The sequence below is a fragment of the Dermacentor albipictus genome, chromosome 10 (genome assembly GCF_038994185.2).
Source record: "Dermacentor albipictus isolate Rhodes 1998 colony chromosome 10, USDA_Dalb.pri_finalv2, whole genome shotgun sequence".
NCBI lineage: Eukaryota > Metazoa > Arthropoda > Arachnida > Ixodida > Ixodidae > Dermacentor > Dermacentor albipictus.
Window position 1 is genome coordinate 7,335,509 of NC_091830.1, and position 21,992 is coordinate 7,357,500.

At 44.3% G+C, this 21,992-nt stretch overlaps 2 protein-coding genes across 2 annotated transcripts in view; one reads left to right on the forward strand and one right to left on the reverse strand.

Moving 5' to 3' along the window:
• LOC139050657 (venom metalloproteinase antarease TserMP_A-like) overlaps positions 1–21,992 on the reverse strand; it is a 265,847-nt gene that overhangs the window by 234,109 nt on the left and 9,746 nt on the right. The gene's annotated exons all lie outside the window — the stretch shown is intronic.
• LOC139050659 (venom metalloproteinase antarease-like TtrivMP_A) overlaps positions 2,748–21,992 on the forward strand; it is a 38,906-nt gene continuing 19,661 nt past the window's right edge. The window contains exons 1-9 of the mRNA XM_070527251.1: positions 2,748–2,877; positions 3,014–3,180; positions 9,013–9,105; positions 10,157–10,280; positions 10,908–10,958; positions 18,493–18,638; positions 20,050–20,121; positions 21,254–21,381; positions 21,820–21,872. Coding sequence (XP_070383352.1) covers positions 2,829–2,877; positions 3,014–3,180; positions 9,013–9,105; positions 10,157–10,280; positions 10,908–10,958; positions 18,493–18,638; positions 20,050–20,121; positions 21,254–21,381; positions 21,820–21,872 — 883 coding nt within the window. The 5' untranslated portion in view covers positions 2,748–2,828. The remainder of the gene's footprint in view (positions 2,878–3,013; positions 3,181–9,012; positions 9,106–10,156; positions 10,281–10,907; positions 10,959–18,492; positions 18,639–20,049; positions 20,122–21,253; positions 21,382–21,819; positions 21,873–21,992) is intronic.

Genomic DNA, 21,992 nt, shown 5'->3' on the forward strand with positions numbered 1-21,992 from the left:
CGTTCGATGTCAGTTGAACAACGCCTACAGGTGCAGGGGCAAGCTTGACACAAGTGTGGATAGCTAGCTTTCCCCATATGCCAAACTGGCGGCTCCCCGGTTTCAGTTGTGAGCGATAGGGGATGTGCCATTACCGCTGGGATAAACGCCTGAAACCACATGACAAGATACAGTCAAAAACAACTTAACAGCACTATGACAGCAAAAATGGAAATCAAATGGCAAGGAGAATAACAATACCTCACTACAACAGCGCCCGAAGGCGTTCATCAGCTATCTCAACCACAACGGAAAGATGCAACCCGTAGAAACTTGACAGAAGTTGTGGTAAATCTTAAGACTTCCGTTGATGATAGCAAGAAGAGCTTAGACGGCAGGGCACCATTCTATTGGCAAACCAACTATAACCCAGTTTCGTACACTGGTTCGTTTATGGAGGCATGTTTACTTGAAAACCGTTTTAGAGCACAGCTTTTAGGCGCCCATTCCTGCTGCGAGCGTCGTTGTCGTCGGCGGAGGCGGGACCGAGCGAACGAGCACAGAGAAAGATGAAAGCGAACGCAAATCGCAGCATTTTGTTGTATAAACGAGGTGACAAATTGTGATACCTACTATAGTCCTCCGCAATAGTGAGCGAGTAGCCAGGACAGCCAACTGTTATCTATGCAAGAAACCCGAAACAATCGAGCATGTATTCCTAGATCGCTGGAGCCCGATTTTTCACTGGGATATACTCCAGCGCACATTAAAGAAGCAGTTACCCCTTGACCCATATTACATACGATTCTTGCCAGTAAATATACTCAGACGATATACCATACGATCTAATTATGGTTCTGAGCCTACACGCTTTGTGGAAAACGAGAACGGAATTCGCGCATGCAGACCCAGTTGTTCATCCTGTTCGCCAACGCTTCATTGAAAGTGTGGTATGAGTGGTATATCGGGCGCTCTCTTATCCACCATAGTGGATATCTGTACTTGATGATTTGATCTCGTTGAAAAAATATTAACTCCACATTAGCCAAAGTGTCGGCGACGCGCTTTATGCCTTGTAACCGGTGATTTTAAATGTCAGTCTGCAATAACAAAAGAAAAGTACTCAGAACAATCGAACATGCCTTCAAATTGTGTAGCTAACCACAGGTAAGACAATTTGCTTAAATGGTTATTGAGATTAACAATGAATAATATGTATAACTTTCTCCGGGAACTTATCAATCCTACTCTATTTTTTCGAGAAAATTTACTTATCACTACAGCAAGCAAAAGAACGTGAAAAGGGGGTTGCTGGGATTGGAGCACAGGTCCGAATAACGAGCCAGGAACTGAACTAGCCAAGATACTACCAGTAGGCTTTCTATAGCCGTGACGAAGAGAAGTCAGAGCTATTGAAAACAAGAACAGAAGTATAAAAAGGCTAGCCTCCTTGAAAAAACATCGCCTCATAGACATCCCATGTTTGACCACTGTCGATGAGCAAAAGGAATTGATTTTGGGCTCATATATCTGTCCTATTCTCCGTCTTTCAGCAAAACTTTTGTCTTGATAGTGTGTATTTTGGACGACACATGATCGTCTTTGTGCCAGGCTTCAGCGATAATCAGCTAGCAGCAAGCGCACGCCAATATTGTACTTCCCTGGAACCTGCTCAACGTATTCTCTTGCACCTGCTGTGAACTCTTAGCTGCATTATAACATATAGGCTATCCTGGGAGTACAGTATTGGCAACGAGGCATCGCACTGACCAAAACGGCCAAGTACGCGGGCTGCATAGTGGAAGTGTTCGCAATGTCACTTTTATACTACACGCACGGAACATGTATCCCTCTCTACAACGCAGCGTTATTTCTTTATAGGGCATTCTCGCTGTTGGTATAATGTCATAAATGCAGGCAGCCGCCGGCCAAATAGACAACTTGTGCTGCTTCGTCTTGTTGGAACTGCCATTATCACATAAATCTAGGATATTGATTGACGCAGTGGCACGTTGTCATTCCCTTTCGTACCCTTTGCCTTATGCGAATATCAACGAAAACCTAAGATAAACCTATACACAAAGCATTTTAATTGCCGCACTTATTTTGGCATGGCTTACTATTAGCTTTTTAGAGTTCCCGCCTCATGTTGTGGTCTATTCGTTATCACGCAGCTGCGTCTGAAATGCAAATGCACATAAAAAGCAGCGCAGTGTACCAGAGCCTTAGCCGTTACTGCGGCACATGTTAGTGCAGGTGGTCCTGTGTCTCGGTAAGAACGTAACTGTATATGCTATTTATTGGGATATCGTGTGGTAGCGGCAAAGGCTGTTCAATGTTCAGCACAAACAGTGCTCTCAGAAAGCCTTTCTTCCTGCACGCCGAAGAGCGACAGCATCAAAGGGCTCCAGTAATTCTACAAAGAGGTCTAAATGCCATAAACATGTCATGAACCACCTTTTCAACAGATTCACACGTAAGAAAGCAAGTGAGCAAGTGACGACCAGTAATAAAAAAATCTGGCATTGTAGTTATGGTGAACGTGTTTGCGGAAGCCTTACCTTTGGCACCTGTAGCCGCTTCGTAATGCGCAAACGCGTGCAACGCGAAACCTTTCAGTGCCAAGCGCGAGAGAGAACGTCAAGTCAAAAGGTTAGCAGCACCATACGGTTCGCACTGGCCCCTAGTGCATGCACTTTTCAGCTTTTTGACGTGGTGTGGTGGGCCATCAAATAGCGAAATCTTGCAGGTCCCATGCATGTATATATATCCGACATGCCACATTCGCTCGAAATGTAGATTTATCGTAGTACTTTGCAGGTGTTTAAATTAGCTGTAAATAGTCAGAAATGATTGCCTTCGTCGTAGCTTCGCACTTCGTGCTCAGCTGCTATGCAGGTAAGTTTTTCTAGTGTTAAAAAGGGGCTATAACATACGAGCCGTTATTTTGTAAGCGACATATTGGCTTCGTTCGAGACTCCCACATCCTAACTAATTCTTTCCGTTTATTTTTCTTCTCCGCTTTCTGGAACAGAAAGTGAAACGCTAGTCTATCCGGCCATTCTGCAAGAACGTACACACAGGGACAATTTGGTCCTTCGGCTGAACGAACGGCTTACACTTAATCTTGAAAGAAGCATGGTATTAGCAGAGAAACTGTTCATGGTTACGAGCAGTGAATACGAAAAACAAGTTAAAACGGTACGTATAGTCGGTATGGCTCTGTTCGGTAGTACACGCGACAGAAGATGAGTACTATGTTACCGTTTAAAACCCATAATATTCGAAGTTCCCGCCCTGAAATGAAAAAAAATCAATGGAAGGTTCAACAATAGAACTGTGCAGAAAATGGCATTCAATGAATCTCGGACCCGAATAAATTATTGCTGTTCTAATGTAGATTAAAGGTATTTTTTTGAAGTTGAGGAAGTTTGCACAAAATGTAACCTCACAAGCCATGTTATTTTGAATTTAGGCTGGGTCACTCGGTCATCAAGCATAAAGTCATTAGCTCCGAGTCACAACGGCTGCAATAACGGTGTGGAACTGCAAAGGTATAGTGTAGCGAAGCAATGTCTCAGTCGTCAACGTAATATTACTCTAAATACATTCTATTCATAGTGAAGAAGGAATTGATCGGCGAATTCAGCCAGAACGTTAAATAGTACACAATATTTGTACCGCGCGTTTGTTTTCATTTCATTTCATTTTATTACATAAAAGAGCCCTTGCGGGACATTGCATAAGTGTATGGTATACATGAATTGTCACAGGGGTGAACAGTTCTCTCTTGTACAGCCACATCAAAACGCAGCAGCTTCTCTAGCTTATCTTGCGCATCTCAATATAAATTCCAATAATGACTATGAGTCAACTTTAATTAGACAGGGACTATTTCATATAATGTCACTAATATGGAAACCACGATATAGCCTTGAAACATATTCGATGACGCTATTCATAACGCTTTCATTAATCTGTCTGTCAGCCTCGGTGACAACGCTTGGAAGAGACATGACACGGCTTATTCGGGCTCGTTTTAAAGCTACCTTGCCATGGTGGTTGCACCAAGCCACTGAACGTCGCGGTGACGTCTTTCCCGATCTTTAGCCCTGGCTTCCGGCCTTTATTCAAGCCTGAGCTTTCTGTGCTCTGAACTTTCAACAAGCATAGTTTAATTCACGCTCCTTCGCGCAATGGTCTTTACTCCCTCGATGGCGTTGAGACGTTCGCAGGGATAAGTGAACTTTTCTCCGTCATTTTCAGCGATAATTTCCGTGTACTGTGGGCAGATTCAAACTTTTAGCTGTCTCCTGGGGCGCTCCTGTAATGTCGGTCGGCCACCATCCATTATTCAAATACTATCTCAACGCTAAATTGTAATCCACAGTGAAGGTAGAGAAAATATACAAACCGGTGTTATAAGCCAAAAAAGCAACAGTGACACGCTAACAAACAACCAGCATCAGCACAGCACATATAGAGGCACACTTGCAACAAGATAGGGTATGTATCACATGATGTATCACTATAAATGTGATTGCACCCTATTGTCGTGTGGTTCGTGCAAATTTACGGAAAGAATGCTTAAACAAGTCTGTTTCTCAGTTTATTCTAGTTGATTTATTGTCATGACCCAAAGGCGAAGACACCTGGGATTGAATACTTCTGCATCGCATGTGTAATGAAAAAAAAATGTCTTAGCACCTTTTTTCAGCCTTGAAGAGCCGGCAACCAAATATCGTCCTTGCACATGGCACACTGAACTTAGGTTTTGGATTCTCAAAGACAAACAAATGCCACATTTTTTTTCACGCCTTAAACAGTTGTATTTCTCGCGTTTTCTGATCTCACATTTGTTTGAAGGGCTTCGTACACATTTTCTTTCAGCTCGTTCTTGGTAAAGTGCGCGATTCTCAGTATTTCCACACAACTCAATGAGTGAATGGTACTAGCCTGATGATGTGGGCTGTGCTGCTAGCCACAAAGTTTTTCCGGATTTATGGGCCATACCTCCACTCGCCATTGGACTTCTTGCACGAAACAATGTTTGTTTGTTGTTTGTTTGTTTGTTTGTTTGTTTGTTTGTTCCAATGTATTTTATTTGCCGAAAACCAGGCTTAAAGAAAGTGTTTCGCGGAGGATACGATGAGACACCGTGATGACCAAGTCTATATATTAAATAAGGATCTCATCGCTAGCTTTCAATTCCAAAGTATTTGCTTGGTAATTTTCCAGAAGAAAAAAGCAGGAAACTATTTCAACACATATCTGTTTTGATACTTCATACGAAGAGGGCAAAAGTATATGGCACTAGAAAACACTTCAACAAATGTAATGCATGCGTTTCACTACCACGCTGTTACTTAAGTTCTTCATTTTCAAAACCGTTGTCTTTGTCTGCAGTTTTGTGTTGTATTGCTTCTCTGGTGCAGACGTGTCTCATGCTTGTGGCTGCACTTATTCAGGTATAAGTGTTTTTCTAGTTTGAGAAAAATCCAATCGACAGAGCTTACTGTATCTTGTGAGTGATGTATGTGTGCCTTTGTAGTAATACGCACTACGGCTGTCAATTTTTTTTTTCATTAACCGGCGATTATGGTACTCCCTAATGCGAAAATTGAGTGCAGCTATATACGTGTTCTTATATTGCGATATGTCGGCTGGCGTGGACGATCCATCTCGTGCGACAGGTAGCAAACGGAGCGAAGTGTGGCCCCACGGCCTCTCTAATCTGAAGATCGCGAGAGCCAGCGTGTGGGGCCAGCGCGAGGGTGACTCGTGGGCGCGATTCACAGAAACCACCGCCGACAAACCTCCCAGACGACGCCCGCTGCTCTGGCGCCATCTCGTAGCCACCGTCGCCACACTACGCTTTTCTTCTCACGCTTTCGTCAAACCGTCCTCCTGCGCTTTCCGCCTCTTCACTCTTCTCTCTCGCCGCTTTTTTTTCATCCCCCGCTGGGCGCCGCGTTCGCTCTCAGCTTTCGCTGTGCTCGTTCGCTCATTTACGCCGGGAACGCCGAACGATCGCCGCAGGAACGGGCGCCTAAGAGCTGCGCTCTAAAAACAAAACTACCTAGAAAGTACGCCTAGGAAAATATGAGCACCTTTGGCCACCACCTTTCCGAACTGCGATTTCTTGTCGTTTTGCTTCTACACGCCTCAATGACCGCAAACACAGTGTTGCATTTCAAGAAAAAGTTTTTATTTGCAAGGAATCCGGACCTCCGTAATATTGGTATCCAGAAATCACCGCCGCCGAGAGAGTGGAAAGGAGGCGAAGTGCGCGCTAGGCCAACACCTCGCTAGGCTGGCGGAAAATGCAGAGGGGGAAAAATGCTTGAGATGCAGCACCTGCCTGTGTGGGAAGAACAGGCAGCGGAAACCAGCCAGGTTCATAAGAACCTCGAGATTAGTTGCCACGAGCCTGAAGTTTGGTAGCGCTGACAGGTGAATCGCTGTCTAAAAAAACGAGACACTTGAAAAAAGGGGGCTGCACCTGAGTGAGCGTAGACAATACACTCTGCAGCGACTTTTAAAAACGATATGCGATTGAGAAGGGATCAGGGTGTATAGTCTTAATCGCGTAATAATGAGTAAAAAAAAGTAAGGCAGCAGAAAAAATTACAGCAGAGCCCATCTAGCGATGACTGTCGACGATAATACGATTAGCAATCAATGTAGTGACATACCGTATTGCTGAAGTCAACTTTATTTAAAATCTGTGGCGGTCATTCTGAGACTTCCATGTTTTGGCTGCATGTGACGTACACTGTCTCCCGTACAGCCACAGTTTGATATGGCACTCGTTTGCCAGGGTCGCCAGTGAACATGACAACGACGCAGTGACGATCACTGAATGACCAAGAAGGAATGGCTTCGATGGAGCTACAGAGACGGTGTGATGACAGCACGAGGACAATAAAATGACGGTACTGAAATGATGCTGATGGTACAACGAGGGCAACGTGACGACGACAGCTTGAGCGCAATGGGATGGCAACAAGCGCACGACGACGATTGGACGATTACGACATTATGACGACGACGGTACGATAACGGATGCACCAAAGCGATTGTGTGACAATGTCACAATGACAACAACGGCATGACAAGGGCAGCATAATCACGATTGAATGACAAGTGATTATGGCAGAATGAAGAAGAAACGACGTCAAATAATGACAAAAGCGTTATGACGACGACGGAATGACGACAATGTGGTTATGTTTCTGAAGTGATAACGATAACAAAACATCAGCGTGACCACGCCACGGTGACGATAGCATGACAATGGCATGACGAAGTTATAATGACGATGAAAGCAAAAGCACGACGGCATCACGACGAAAACGTGACAACGATTGCACGATGCCTACTGTATGACGAAGACGCAATGACGCTAATGGCATAGCAATCGTACGATGATAATGAGATAACAAAGAGTGCGCAACGACGACGATGTGACAAGAGTCCAATTGTAAAACTGGAGCGACAACGATGAAGGACCGCGACGGCCTCAAGGCGACGGTATGAGAACGAATGCATGATGATAGATAAGGATGATGACGTGGCAACGACGGCATGAGCAGAGTCGGACGAAAAACCTGGAATGACGGCAATGAAATGACCACGATGCAACCACATGTCACGATCGTATATCTAGTGACCCAAGCTATTAGACAACTTAGGATACACATGTCCACATAACAATGTTCAATGAGGGCAGTGTGTACAATATTAAAGCATAACTGGGAGTACAGTTGTAACACAGTCTAATACAGTTGTAAAAGAAAACGAGTACTAGTAGCTAAAATATATGAAACAACAAAGCAACGAAAATAAGATATGAAATTAAGGCTCAAGTTATGGTTGGGGCCAAATGATGATGCAGTTTTTTTTTTCTGATTAATTTACGGTCACGTGTCAATATATAGTTGGGTCGTCAATTCCACATAGTTATAGCACCAAGAACAAAGCAGGTTGCAAAAGCTGATGCTCGGCCAGATATGCATGCAATCGGATGGAGTGATTTAAACGCATTGATATTCGGTTAGGTGGATGATAGTGTGTGCCATGACGAAAACACAGCCGACCATTATGGCAACCCGATTGAAGTGCCGGGAGAGAAAGTGACAGATTTAGACTTGTGACGCTGATTTCTGGCGAGTATTGTGAGGTGATAAACTAAGCGGCGTAGTTTTGTGTGGCTTCTAAGTTTGTGACGGAACCAGTTTGTGAGGAAAGCCAGTTTGTTAAAGCACATTAAACCAGCGAGACTCGTAGGTAACGTCCACCTTCCAGATGCGGTTGGATTCGAAGCAGGCGAGAGCATAAAACGGGCAGCGGTCGAGATATGCAAGAGACGTTTAAAGTATTGCTGGGAAAAAGTAGGTAAGGCATCGATAGAACCAGGTTTGCTGCAGGCATAAGCAACTGTACAGCATTGAGATAAATATTTCACTGAAGAGATCGCAGAAAGTTAGGCTAAATGATAGGCTGCAATAGATGTAGTATTAACTGATTAGCTCTAGCAGGCCTTGTAACTATTTGTCGCCGCCCGATTTCGAAGGGTATGCCAAAAGAAATCCTCATCAGCACAAACTGAAACAAAATGAACTGAAAAACTCCGAACTTAAAATGGCTGTAAAACGAGCGTCGAGTATAATTTTTAATGGACTGGCATTACAGTGAAAAAAATATTGTGTCGGATGTACGTTTGTGTACCTGTGTCCGATGTCGCACTTCAGCGTGTGGCAAATGTTACCATTTGTGTTACTTCAGTATGGTGCATATAAGCCATAATAAGTCGATATAGCATAGATAAGGAATAGCACAAACCACAAAGTAAAACATAAACGAGTGGCATAGAGTTACGAAGGGAGACACCGGTAATGCCTTCGCACATCTCTCGCTCAAGAGTAGCATAAGGGGGCCACCAAATTTTTGTTTTAGGTGTTGACTTAAGCATATACCATGTTCCAATTTCTTCACTGCAGTTCAATTTATTTTATTGGCATGACTGTGCAGGTGGACACATCTTCCATTCAAGAAAACCTGTATCATGACGAACGCCACCAATCATCACTAACTGTGCTGCAGAAAGATGGAATCGTGAAAGTTGTAAGTTACCGAGCGTAGAAGGACAGACTTCTGAAGTATCACTGAACAAAAAGCAGTGCCGTGAAATACCATCACCCGCAAGGAACATCACGGCACGTCCTGCACGTCGGTTCAAACAAGCGTTAACAGAGTGAAGAATTTTTGTTGGGACTAAATGCAATGCGCAAGGTCTTGCAGATATCTGATACAATCACAGTTGCTTTATAAGTACACTAGTCAATAAACTGGAATTGATTAGTTGTAAACTGGGTTTAGGATGCAAAAAAACATTTTTTAGTTGTTACAGGCACAATGAAGGTAGCATTAATGACACAGAACGTAAGTTTACGCACAAATCTTTCTTTGTGCGCTGAACAGCACTGGCGAGCTGCAGCAAGCAATACCAGAGATTCACGGTCACTCTCTTTTATTCACACGCATTAATTTTCGAAACCTTCAGTATAGGATGTCACTTGTAAGCAAGCGCTGCCGACTTTCACGAAATCGGGCACTACAATACTGCTTACGCGATCCCGATGCACTCGGCGACGTCTGACTTCCGCGCCTCTAAGCTTTGTAGTTTGATGAATAACATTTCATTTTGGGCATATTTCTAGAACAAGGAAACCTCATTAGTGTACCTATGCCTAATTCGGCCATTGAGATAACGATTTATGGAGGTAGAAAAGCTTTGACGATTTAACGTTTGAATGATTCGTGGAATCTAAAACCAAATGCACGAATGTTCTTGCTAATCGACCCTGTTGAACTGCCGCCACTGCGGGTGAGAACACGTCCCGCGAACTCGAGCTCAGCACCAGAAGCCACAGCCACCGGGCCACCAGGGCCGCGTGGCTAACGCTTTCGAGCAGGACAACCACCAACAATTTTTTATTGATATCAATGCTCAAAAACTTGTGTCAGCTGCGGTCGTTTCCTCCTTTCTTATGTGCAATAAAACCCCTGCTGCTACATTTTTTTCATATGTTCTGCACGTTTAGTTTGCTCTAGCTTCTGCGTGTGGATTCTGTCTTACATTTGTCCTTGAATTGTTTTATAACTCTCCTAACAGGAAGGCATCATTAACAATAGACTTAGAATCAAGCCCGTACCACAAGGCGAGCGCTCATCACAAGGTCACATGCTTCACCGCATATATGAAGTGCAAGAAACCGACGATGAACTTGCAAGAACAGGTACGTTTTGCAGCATAATTTGCTCGTCTCATTTACACTGTTTCCCTGGACTTCCACAGCATTTTTACCAACCAGAGCATCTATAGCCACCAGTTTACATGAAGGGACAGCGAGATGAACACAGGAATTAAACAGCTAACAAAACAAGCAAAACGACGTTGGATATAAAATCTACGATAAAGAACAACGCGTGGGGGCATTGTTCAATTCCAGCAAGAACTACAAAATTTTCTTTAAAAAGGATACAAATTTAACGCAATATGCTCAGCAACGGTGTTGCCTTTTTTTTATAGATAGAAATTTATTACGGTGGACAGATATTTATGCTAGCCATGCTGGAATATTTGTCACCTAAGTTAGCCCGCTCGGTTGCAAAGCCACTGTACAAAGTTATTAACTACGACACTGTGTGGATTGTCGATCTTCGTGGTGTGCCACTCATGACAAACGCAAGCTAACGTTTATGATTTTATAATTAAGCCTTAGGAAGGATTATGATAGTCGTCTTTCATGTAATAAATATTATTTAAGGTAAAATGCTTACTTTAAAAAAGAATAGGCGCAAATGTTCAAATTGCCATCTTCCGTATTACAAGCTACTCAGGAACAACATACTTATTTCTGCAGCGCTGAATGACGAAGCACCTTTAGAAAGTATGGCACCAATGTGGACGACAAGTAAGTATGCTTTAGTGTTTTCTCCTTTTGCACTACTTGTAGAACAAATGCGCGAGCTAAAGAAAAAAGTGGTATATCTTCTTGGCCGAACTGGTAAATAAAATTTAGGAAAATAGCAGCTACCTGTAGTTTTTTGCTAAATCAATGAAGAAGCGTGCCTGCCACAGGCCGCAGACAATTCAGCCTGTTTTCCTTGCACCCCACCTGCAGAATGGCCCAGATTATTCATTACACTGCGGTAGCTTTTCGTCAATTTTGGAAGCTTCTTTATCTGGCACGCTTAATGAAGCTTCCCGGGTGATTCCTTTCCGTAAAACAGCCGTGAAGCAAACGTTCATGCTTCCTTTTATTTTTTTCGCACTTTTAGGCCTGGACGGGCGCTTCACCTGCCTGCATGCCCATGGGTTGCTCGACTGCACGTTCGCGCTGTTTTCCGCTGCTGGGCAGGCGGGGAAACGCAAGCCTGGCTTGAACGAAGGCGTTTCACAAGAGAGTTCCTTGAACGACGTTCCGGTATCGCCAGACAACGTCGCATGCTTGTTCAAGCGAAGCTTTCACGCTAGGCCGACCCGACACCAATCTCTGTCACACTGTACCGACGCCGAGCTCTCCGCCGACCGTCGGCAGATTGTCGGCGTCGGTGCAGTGTGGCAGAGGTGCCGACACGAAGGAAAAAAACGCTGTCGCCGACAGTCGGCAGACCGAAATCAGTGTCGGGTTGGCCTAGTGTGAGCCTTTAGCGAGCACTTACGGACTTCCTTGACAGTGGCTGCTGCTGTGTTGCCCAACAGGCGCGTGCCTCAAGTTTCATACCAGGTGCTAGCAATACTACGTTCGCGCGAAAGCATGTGCGCGCTTTCTGCAGCGCCCTTCAAATGCATGAATGGAACGGGAAAATTATTATGCGAAGCATATTACTAGAGCTCAACCCAGCTCCTCAGGCGCGGCGGTGTCGCCTTCAATGACCTTTTACCCCATGCCATACCACGTGACACCGTGACGTCACGACAGAGGAGAAACGGGGCTCCAACTCGCGCCGTCGCTCGCGGCGTCACGGCGGTATATAAGCAGCTGCGCTTGTTTCTAGGTGGCTTTGGCTCAACTCTTGCAAGATGGGCTGGGTGAGAATCGAACCAGGATCTCCGGAGTGCGAGACGGAGACGCTACCACTGAGCCACGAGTATGATGCTTCAAAGCGGTACAAAAGCGCCTCTAGTGAATGCGGTGTTGCCTTAGAAACGAGCTGTTTCTAAGGCTCAGGCGTGCGTCGCTTGCTCAGGCGCACATTTCGTTGCCGCGCCGAACGCTGCGTTGCTCGACGCTCACCGCGTCCAGTGCGGGGCGCGTAGTCGCTGCGCCGTAGCCCATTGTCTTACACCCCTTGGCGGGTCGACGGGAACGCTATCGCGTTCCACTCTTGAAGGCGAAGCAGAGTAACGCATGAGTTGTTTCTTCGTCTAGCCCAACCAAATATAGCCAAGCAACAGCAGTTCACCAGGCTAAACAGTGGTTCAACAACTAAAATAAAGGCTAGTATGCTTCGCATCCTGGGCTTAACCTTAGCTAAGCCACAGCCATTTTTTTAGTCATCCTCACCCGTGTCTTTTGCGTGTTGATGATAGTGATCTAAAGAAAGGAAAGACGCTTGATTCTGCAACCCGTGAGGGAGCACGGCGAAGTGTCGTCAGGGAAGAGGGAGTGGGAAGTGAAAGATGATAGAGAAAGAGGGAGGATGTGGCCTAATAGACTCCACTAAGCGCGACAGCTGACAGTCCTCAGTAAAGTGGCCAGCGTTGTAGCGGGCGTTCACAGGGTGTCTATTCCAGTGGAATTCATAACCTACAGCAGGCTTCGCAGCACAGGAAGTCGGGGACACACCGGGAACAGCAGGTCAGTCTCTGTGGCCACTGGAAGGCCGTGGCGTCTGTAAGTGTTGGTCACTACGGAGCGTCCCTGCACCAAGGATGGGCAGGCACAGAGAAGGTGCTCCAGAGTCTCGGGGTCCCTGCACCTCTTGCAGGCAGGTGACGTGGCAGGGCCCTTGGCGTACTGCCTTGCTTCTCTCAAACTACATCTGCTCTCACCCATCCGTCCCTCGACAGACATCTTTGTACTCGTGGCATCACTACGTCGGCGTCTCGCAGTGCCCATTAGCATGAGCCGCTGTTAGCATTTTTGGCATAAATTGGGAAAGCCGTAGCGCATAAACAGAAACATTGCATCACATTAATCTTTTGGCTGGTACGGAGCGTAAACATAAGCATTGCATGAAATCACACGTTGAAAAGTATACTATAAAGATCATTTAGCGCATCGCATTCAGTTTTCGAGCATTTTCATAAGCACTCACGAAAGCTTCGTTTCCGACAGATTTCAACACGTGCGCTGGATCCGCATATTTTCTTTCTATGTACCCTTACCTCCGCGAAATGTTACAAAGTTTCTTTAAAACACTTCTGGATGCAGGCATGCTGTGAACGACGACAAAGGCACGCAGGTGATTCCATCGATTCCAGTTGTGCTCCTCTGCGGCACTAGTTCGACAAATATTAAAAATGCATGCATGCGTCTGTGTTTCTGCTTCATAAAAAAATTCAATGATAAACTTATTTAGTTGTAGTGATTAAAGTATAATTATAGGGTTTTACATGCTAAAAACACGATCTGATTATGAGGCACGTCGTAGTTGGGGACTTCAAAAATTTGGGAAACCTGGGTTTCTTAACGTGCACCAATGCCGTACCTAAGTCTAAGTACACGGGTGTTGCGACCGCCATCGCCGGGATTCGATCCCATGACCTTGTACTTATTGTTAAAAGCGTTTGCGTCTGACTCATGATGGATGTCGCAGAGTGGGCGCTCCTTTTGTGAGAGCAGGTGAAAGAAGCTTTCGGGTTACTGTTGCTACACTTATGGATATTTCGCGATATGAAGGCATGAAGGGCTCCTCACGTAAGCTCAGGAAATGAGCAAACAGTTTCACAATTTGGCCTTACGACAATCAGCCTTTCTCATGCGACATGCTTTGTGAAAGGCTTTCAGTAATTCCTTTCTTTTTTTCTTTATCAATTTATTTAAAAGAACATTCAAGTTGTCTTAAGGGGCCCGGCTAAAGGCAAATATTTCCGTTTAGCTTTTCAGAACCATGCAAATAAAGCATTAAGCTTTCGTTACGTCTGTAGTAACCACTGGCTTACTATTTATTAAATCAGAGGTTAGTAATTATTTACTTAATTATCAAGTGCAGAACCATGTTCAGTTAAAGAATTTAAGCCATGGTAGGTCAGTGCTTTAGGCGGGTGCTCTAAATAGGAATACCGAGTCTGACCTCTACTTCGCCATATTCGCCCTCAAAATTTGACGTAAAATGCGTTTAGGTTCCACGTAGACCCTTCACACGGTGTGTATGGGCGCGTCTCGTGAAACAAGGGGAACGCCAGTGACACTTCACTACAATTTAGCGAAAGGTTATCCCCGCACTAGTGCTTGTAAAAAATGTCAAAGTGTTCAGCACTGATCAGCGTAGTTGAGCAATTGTAACATGTGCCGTAAAAGTGGGTAGCTGAATGTTATTTCGTGACTTTTCAATTATGATCACTAAATGATTATTATTACTTATGTACTGACATGACCATAGAAAATCACCCAGTGCCGGGAAAAAAAAAGATTTACTTAACATTGTTGCACTGTCTTGGCACTTCTTCATTGAAGTCGGAAGGAATCGTGACACTCACGACATTTCAGCTAGCATTAGTAAGCTGAAAAGTTATACCTCAGGCTGTCGTGTCACTGCAAAAAGATTTACCTTGCACCTTCTGTTCATGATAAGGTTCTCGCGCATTTTGACACCTGTCTAACGGTATCGTTGCCGCTATTTCGTTGGTGCAGAAAAAGAAAGAAATAACAGAGGCAGCACAGCTTCGAAACATTTCGAAAATGTCACTGTGATCTCATGAGACAGCTAAGGTTGGTTGTGTGCTGTGCCTGTGCTCTGGCATTGAAGTCGAGACTACAACGATGACTTCGTTGAAGACTGTTTTGTAAAACACTGTACTACATGGCGCACTTCGAGCTGAAGTGCTCGCGAGTGTTTTAGCCTGAGTAAAATTCACGAGTCGTTTTATATGACGTCCTCTAACCGCAGTAATGGGTGTTAAAAGATGCATCAGTGTACGAAATGCTGAACTAAACGAGCTACACACATTATCTCTTCAAAGGATTGAAACAGCTGGTGGAATGTGTTTATGTGTTAAACATATCGCCATTCTGTAGGCTTTTCTTAAGTAATAACTGAACCTTTCAGGTTTTTAACAGCATACTGCTAGTAGGTCGTATGGCTCTACACTCTAAAAACTAAGAGAGTACCGGGCACTCCCTTTGAGGGAGTAGCGGCTTGTCCCATATTTCACTCTCTTTTCGAGAGTAGATCGACCCTCTTTGAGAGAGAGTAGGTCAACTCCTGTTGACAGAGTTTTGTTACTCCGCCGCAAGGGATTGCTAGTACTCTTCTGCAGAGTGATAATACTCTTCCCACAGGGAGTGCTAGTACTCTTCCGCAGAGTGGTAATACTCTCACCGTAGGGGTAATGGCACTCCACCAGACCGAGTACTTCTACTCCCCCAAACAGAGTGCAACTACTCTTCCCAATACCCTCTTAGCGAAGTCCTGGCCACGCATGCAGGCAGGAAATCAGATCAAATTAGGGTCGCTGATACACCGTTCTCTAGGCGGCTCCTCAGACTCAGTGGCCCAATTCCAAGCGGCCTTCAGAATAGGCGTGAGCAATGTTATGCAGGATTTTAAAGTCATTTTTCCTGGCTATTTGCTGCCTACCATGAGTCGTGACGGCTCGTAATCGGCCTATGCGTATGTGTCCCGAACGCCACTGCGGAGAAAAAAAAGCTAATTCACATTTAATCCGCAAATATTTTCGCATATTTCACAATCAGGAGACACATAATCTAATTAGAACACAATAGTCGACGGAATCACACACTTATGGAGAACCACATTGCTCTATACATCACGTGGATTCGAACCCACGTACACTCGCATCTATACAATTCAAAGCACACATCCTAACCATTATACCACAAAGCCACCACGCTCACTCGTGTTGTTTTAGAGCTTATATACATAACAAATGTATTTGAGGAATCGGCTGCGGTGGTTGGAGTTTCTCTGCAGTGTGCTGTGCTGTTGTGTACTGGAATACGTTTGCGTTTGCATCATTTCCATTCCTTGCTACGACTAACGGAGGAATACAACGTAGACGACGACGTGAGAACTATTCACGGCTTGTCGTCACCCCAGGAAAATAACAAATGTGCCGTTCAGCTCACGATCGAGTGCTTTTCCAGTCCATGCATTATATGTTCTCCGAAATTACGCGGGTACAAAGTATCGTGCCAACCATCCACGTATGTGAATTTAAGTCGCGCGTATACTGGTGAGCATTTCTGTTTATTTTTTCCGCCAGTTCCATTCGTATGTGGTCAACTGCGATGCCAGTACCAGGCATTTCGACGTGCCTCACGCTGCCGTGTAGGCGTTCTTTTCAGGTGCATTAGTTTAGAGTTTGGTTCAGTCCGCTGTGAGCTGTTGTCCTGCACTAGCAGCGGATCGTTAGCGTTTTGAAGAGCACGCATTCCAGCATTTGGAGACTGCTTATGCCGATAGCCGCGTCACATGCATTGGCACGCATGTTTAAATGAGTAATGTGTCCACTTGTTACGCGTGCACTGCTCGTATCCTGTGGCAGTGCTCGTTCTAAAAGCTTCGAAGACCATCTACATTCATACGTGTGTTCAATATATATGCACAGGATAGACTTGCCGGCTAGTTGGTTGAGCATTTTAGAAGAAACAGCGCAACACAAGGACGACGCAAAAACATGGACAACACCACGAAGCGCTGGTGTGGTCGATGCTTTTTTTCGTCCTGGTGTTAGCGCTGTTTCTTCTTCCACGATACACGCACACCACAGGTACGCGAAAGTTTAGGAGTATAGGGCGTTAACTTTGTTTTCCCCGTTTCCTCTCAGTGTCAATGGCACAGTGCGTTGCCGAAATAGCGCACGCTTACCCCCATATTCAGAAATGCATCATAACTTGAAGCCCATGCTAGACTTGATCTAAATGACGCAAGTCGTGAACGCACCAAAAGAAAGGCAGTGAGCGTCTGGGGGACGTTCGCACCAGGCGTCGTTTATATAAAGTCAAGCATGGGCTTTGTATTAATATACATTTCTGAATACGGGGGTTAGTCATCTACTTCTCACAGAAAATGTCGAAGAAACGCCCACCAAAACCAGGCACATTCGTAAACCTAACTAGGCAATACGAAGCTCCATAGAAAAAGAGTGGTATTAAAAGCTTTCAGTATTTTTCTTTACTCCAAAATGGTTGCGCTCTCGTGGTTTCAATGTACAGAGATGATGCAGCGTTAGCTAAAAAGCATGAATTTCCGAACTCCATGCCAAAATAAGCTTGTAAAATTATTTAGGTGCTAGAAACCAGGGTTTGTAGCGATCCTTGAAAACCCTTTATTTCTAAAATGCCATTTTCAAGGCATTGAAAAGCCTGGAATTTTTAGAAGTACTGGAAAGTCCTTAAATTTGTACACTTGGCTAGACATAGCAGACATTGCCAAGTGTTTTTTTTTTCCTTCTGTGACATTCTTCGCATGTCACAGAGAATTGTCTGTGGAGGTAATAGAAGGAAAGCGACATCCTTAAAGTTCAAATTACAAAGGAGCTGCAGATACCAGTTTTAGGCACATGGAACCGGCGACAAATGTACTTGGAGGAGCAGAAGCAGGAAGCTCAACGGTTGAGGCATTCAAAGAAAAGCTGTGATGAGTAAATTGAGAGCTACAGACACAATAAAAGATCACCTTTCTCCGGTGCTGTGTTGTTCCGCGATCTTGAGCGCGCGCGCGCGCGGTGGAGAACTCCGAGTGAAAAAGTAGAGCGCTCGCTACGCGTTCCTTTGAACTGCGGCGGCCTGTTCTCTTAGAAGCAAAACGATGTGTTCTTTGCTCAGCGTGCATGAATGATACATTGCCATGTTCGGGGCCAGCCACCTACAGTTGAAGCAGAAGATCACGCTACGTTTTGTTCTCTATTGCCGCAAGAGTAGAACTACTCTCTCTCTCTGAAGGGGGAGAGTGAAAAGCACATTTCGCTCTCTCCTTGGTGAGAGAGTGAACAATGCATTTCACTCTCCTCGACATTTTGCGAGAGTAAAACGACGCTTTGAAGAGTGAACCGGCCGCTTCACTCCTGCGATACCCTTCCTAGTTTTTAGAGTGTACGACTTTACGGCACAAAAGACTTGGCCTCATTGTAACCATAATCTAGTCATATTTTTAATGTCTTGCAGCGTCGGGAATACTCTCGCTGCTTTGTTTTTAACTTTGGGCAATTTCCACACGCACTTGCGACGAGACCGAGATTCATTAGCGCAGGCTGTGGCTTCACGTATACTCGTTATTACATTTCACTGTGCGATTTCTTGATTTATTATTCGTCAGACCTCCACGCTGCGGGACCTGTATCACCAAGAAGACTACCTGAAGAATTCGTTGTGGAGGTTACTATAATATCAGACCAACAGCACCAATTCCACTATCAAACAGACGACGAGTTGATCACCTATTTGGCGGTGATGATGAACGCTGTGAGTTTATTTTGTTGCCGAACACCGAACAGCGACGCAGAGCCAAATAAAATAACAAAAGGCACCATTTCAGTTCTGGTTATGTAAATTGCGTAGAGATACCACGCTGTACGAACGAAGGTATTGCTAGCAATTCCTTTGTGTCCCATATTTAACTCATTTGTCCAGTGTTCTCGTATGCTGCAGCGAAATACACTTGCCTGCGTTTCTTCCTTGAAAATATTTTCCTAATTTGCGTTTATTGCTGTACTGGATCAAATTTTACAGAAATGTTGTCCTTTAGGGTTCCAAGTGTTTAATAGAACTCATGGCCCTCTTACTGCTTAGTTTTTCAAGAACGATTGCGAAGTTACCTTCGTCTGCTCCCCCCATAGTCTAGATTGCATCCCCCCTCCTCCACGCGATTAATGAGGCCAATTTCCAAGGGCCTGATTTGCCTATACGCAGATGCCGCAGGTGACCAGGTAACGTCTTATCCACCATGTTGGACTGCTAGGCGCGCAAATCAAGATAATTTCGTTTTTTTTTTCTTGACAAATCAAGCAAATAACGCTGCAGAGTGTTATACTGAACAATCCAGAGCACGAAATGCAATCTTTCTGCAAATTTTGATCAAGAACAATGCAGTGATATGCGCGAACTGTGATTTTTCTTTATTTTTTTAATTGAGGGAAAACGCGGTCACCGTACTTCGACATCGCCGATGCTGTACTTTCATTACACTTTCGTCCAAGAATTTTCAACCTGCTTCGTTGGAAAGACATCTCGCAAAAATGTAATTTAGTGTGGTACATTTAGTATCTTTTAATGGTATGAATTTACAGGAGAGTTCGGTGCTTTCAGGTAGCACCGACGATTCCTCGTCGCATAGCAAACAATATGTGAAACCGCTAAAAGTAGCGAAAAACAATGCATGCAGTCAAAGCGCCAGAACACATACAAGACCTTTCACATGGGTGCTGCAAGCAGCACACAATTGCACATCAAAATGTGCGAACATGCATAAACAGGTGCGGTTTCATAAAGAATCGAAAGTACCAAATACAGGCGGACAACACTCATATTAGCTCACGGTTTTATATGCAAGCGTACCCAACTCGACAACCCATAAACACACAACATACCCCATTTTTAAATTTTCACAAAAGAAAATTTGAGCGTTTATTTGTTCTTCGAGTGTAAACATATGACGAATGCGCCAAATTTTCTGCTTTCGCTCTTGCGGCGGGACTAACAAAAGTAAAAGATTTGTGATCCCTGTCGCTTGCCAAAAGAAAGGCGTGCTATCTCAGGGCCCTAAATAATTATAAGAGCAGGGATAGATTGCATCATTTTCAATGTGAAACTACGTCATGTTCAGCTCCCTTTTGCATGCATCGCTTATCAGAATTCTCTTGTACCTTTGTTTCAGGTAAATCTCCGGTACCATAACATCATCAACCCTCGAATTCGATTCAGGCTCGTAGGGGTTACCAGGAGCTTGGTGAGTGCACTAAACATGAAGCAATGAAACAAACGCATTAGCTACGAAAGCACGCCAAATGTGTTCCCGCATCCAAGATGGAGAGATGGCAATAATATAATTGCAATCAGGTCATTCGAAACTAGTTTGACATTTTCTACCTCTGGATTAAAACTGCGTGCTTGTTGCGGAAAACTGATATGGGTTTACAGCACGAAAGCATACTTACTATTCACTCGTTTTCGCACTGTGCGAACCATGAATTGCTCCACTGACAATTTCGCACCTTATGGCAGCAGGTAAGAGACTCAGTATTGAGTATATATACACTACTACGTTCACACTTCTGTGAATGCAGTCGCAGGAGTTTCTGTTCATCATCCTTGGATATACTTGGATATACGTGCAGCGCATTTATTTTTGAGTCATAAATAATGACATGTTTTTGTCAGAGGAGTACACACGACCTCGTGATCAGGCTTCCTGAGTTCTATGTGTCCCGTTCGGGTATCAGAACTTGGAGCTGGTATCTCATGATATCGCGTAAACAGGGAAAGCGCTAATGGGGCGTGCTCTGGATTTTTTGGCTCGCCCAACTATGCTTCGGCACTGGCCAGAGAAATTCATGTAGCTTCAAGGCTGGGTCCAATCCTTATCGATGTTTATTTGGTATTCATTTATTGGCAAGAAATGTAACCCATTCCATGTAGAAGTGCCATCTTCATTCTCGAAGACCCGCCGCGGTGACTCATTCGCTATGACACTCTGCTAGTGAACTCGCAGTCGCGGGTTCGACTCCTGGCAGCGATGGTTGCATTTCGATGTGGGCCAAGTGCAAAAAATTGTGGTTCACGACTTTTTAATCCACAGTAAACGACCCTGGCGCGTCGGTACAAATACAACCGAAACTCTCATTACGGCGTACCTAGTAGCCCACTGTGCATCTTTAGAAATTTTAAACTCCATGATTACGTGTAAGTTTTTATGTTAATTTTTGAAACTAGTTTTTACATCAGAATGAGCAGGAAAGAGTGCGTTGGCTTCGTTTGCCATTTTAAAAAAATATCGCTTACTTACTAGCGACTAGTCTACTGCAATAAAGATAACAGTTTTGCTTACGAGAGATTCTTTGGTCTTTTCGTACGTTGTACAGATGGATGAATTTGCTAAGTACATCGACGGCGGGTACTTGGAAGCCTACGGCACCATTGAAGGGTTGACGCAGTACCTAAAGCAAGGGAATATTCCAGAGCAAAGTGACGTGGTGTACCTAATTACCGAGTAAGTACAAGGCTTCGACAGCTCACCATTATCCTGGAAAGAAAACATTTGATAGTGCATCGGGTGAATACTAACCCATGGGGCCTAAATTTGATGAATAAAGAAGTGAAGATAACCAAAGAGCCTTGAACTATAACAGTGAAACGAAACTCACAGGCATAACATTACCATATATATATATATATATATATATATATATATATATATATATATATATATATATATATATATATATATATATATATATATATATTCTGGTTCGGAAATCTGGTTGAGCCCCAACCCCTTCCTGCCTCCTAAAAACGAAAACTTTCCGCCTCTAGAATAACCACCCAATCTAAGACTATCTATTAATTCGTTCGCGCTCTGTGTACGTCAACGCACTTCATTTCGCACCTCAATTCAAGGTTGCGTTGTAATTTGCGTTATTACTTGCAGTCGAGACCTGGTGAATGGCAAAAGTGGCCAAGCAGTTGAGCAAAAGATGACAGGTAAGAAAATAACTAACAAAGGATTCCCTCTACAAATGTTACACCTTCCTTAAGTTATCTTGCACCCAAGCAATAACCTTTATCTAGCTTGCATGTAATTCATTTCTTTAACATTGCGCG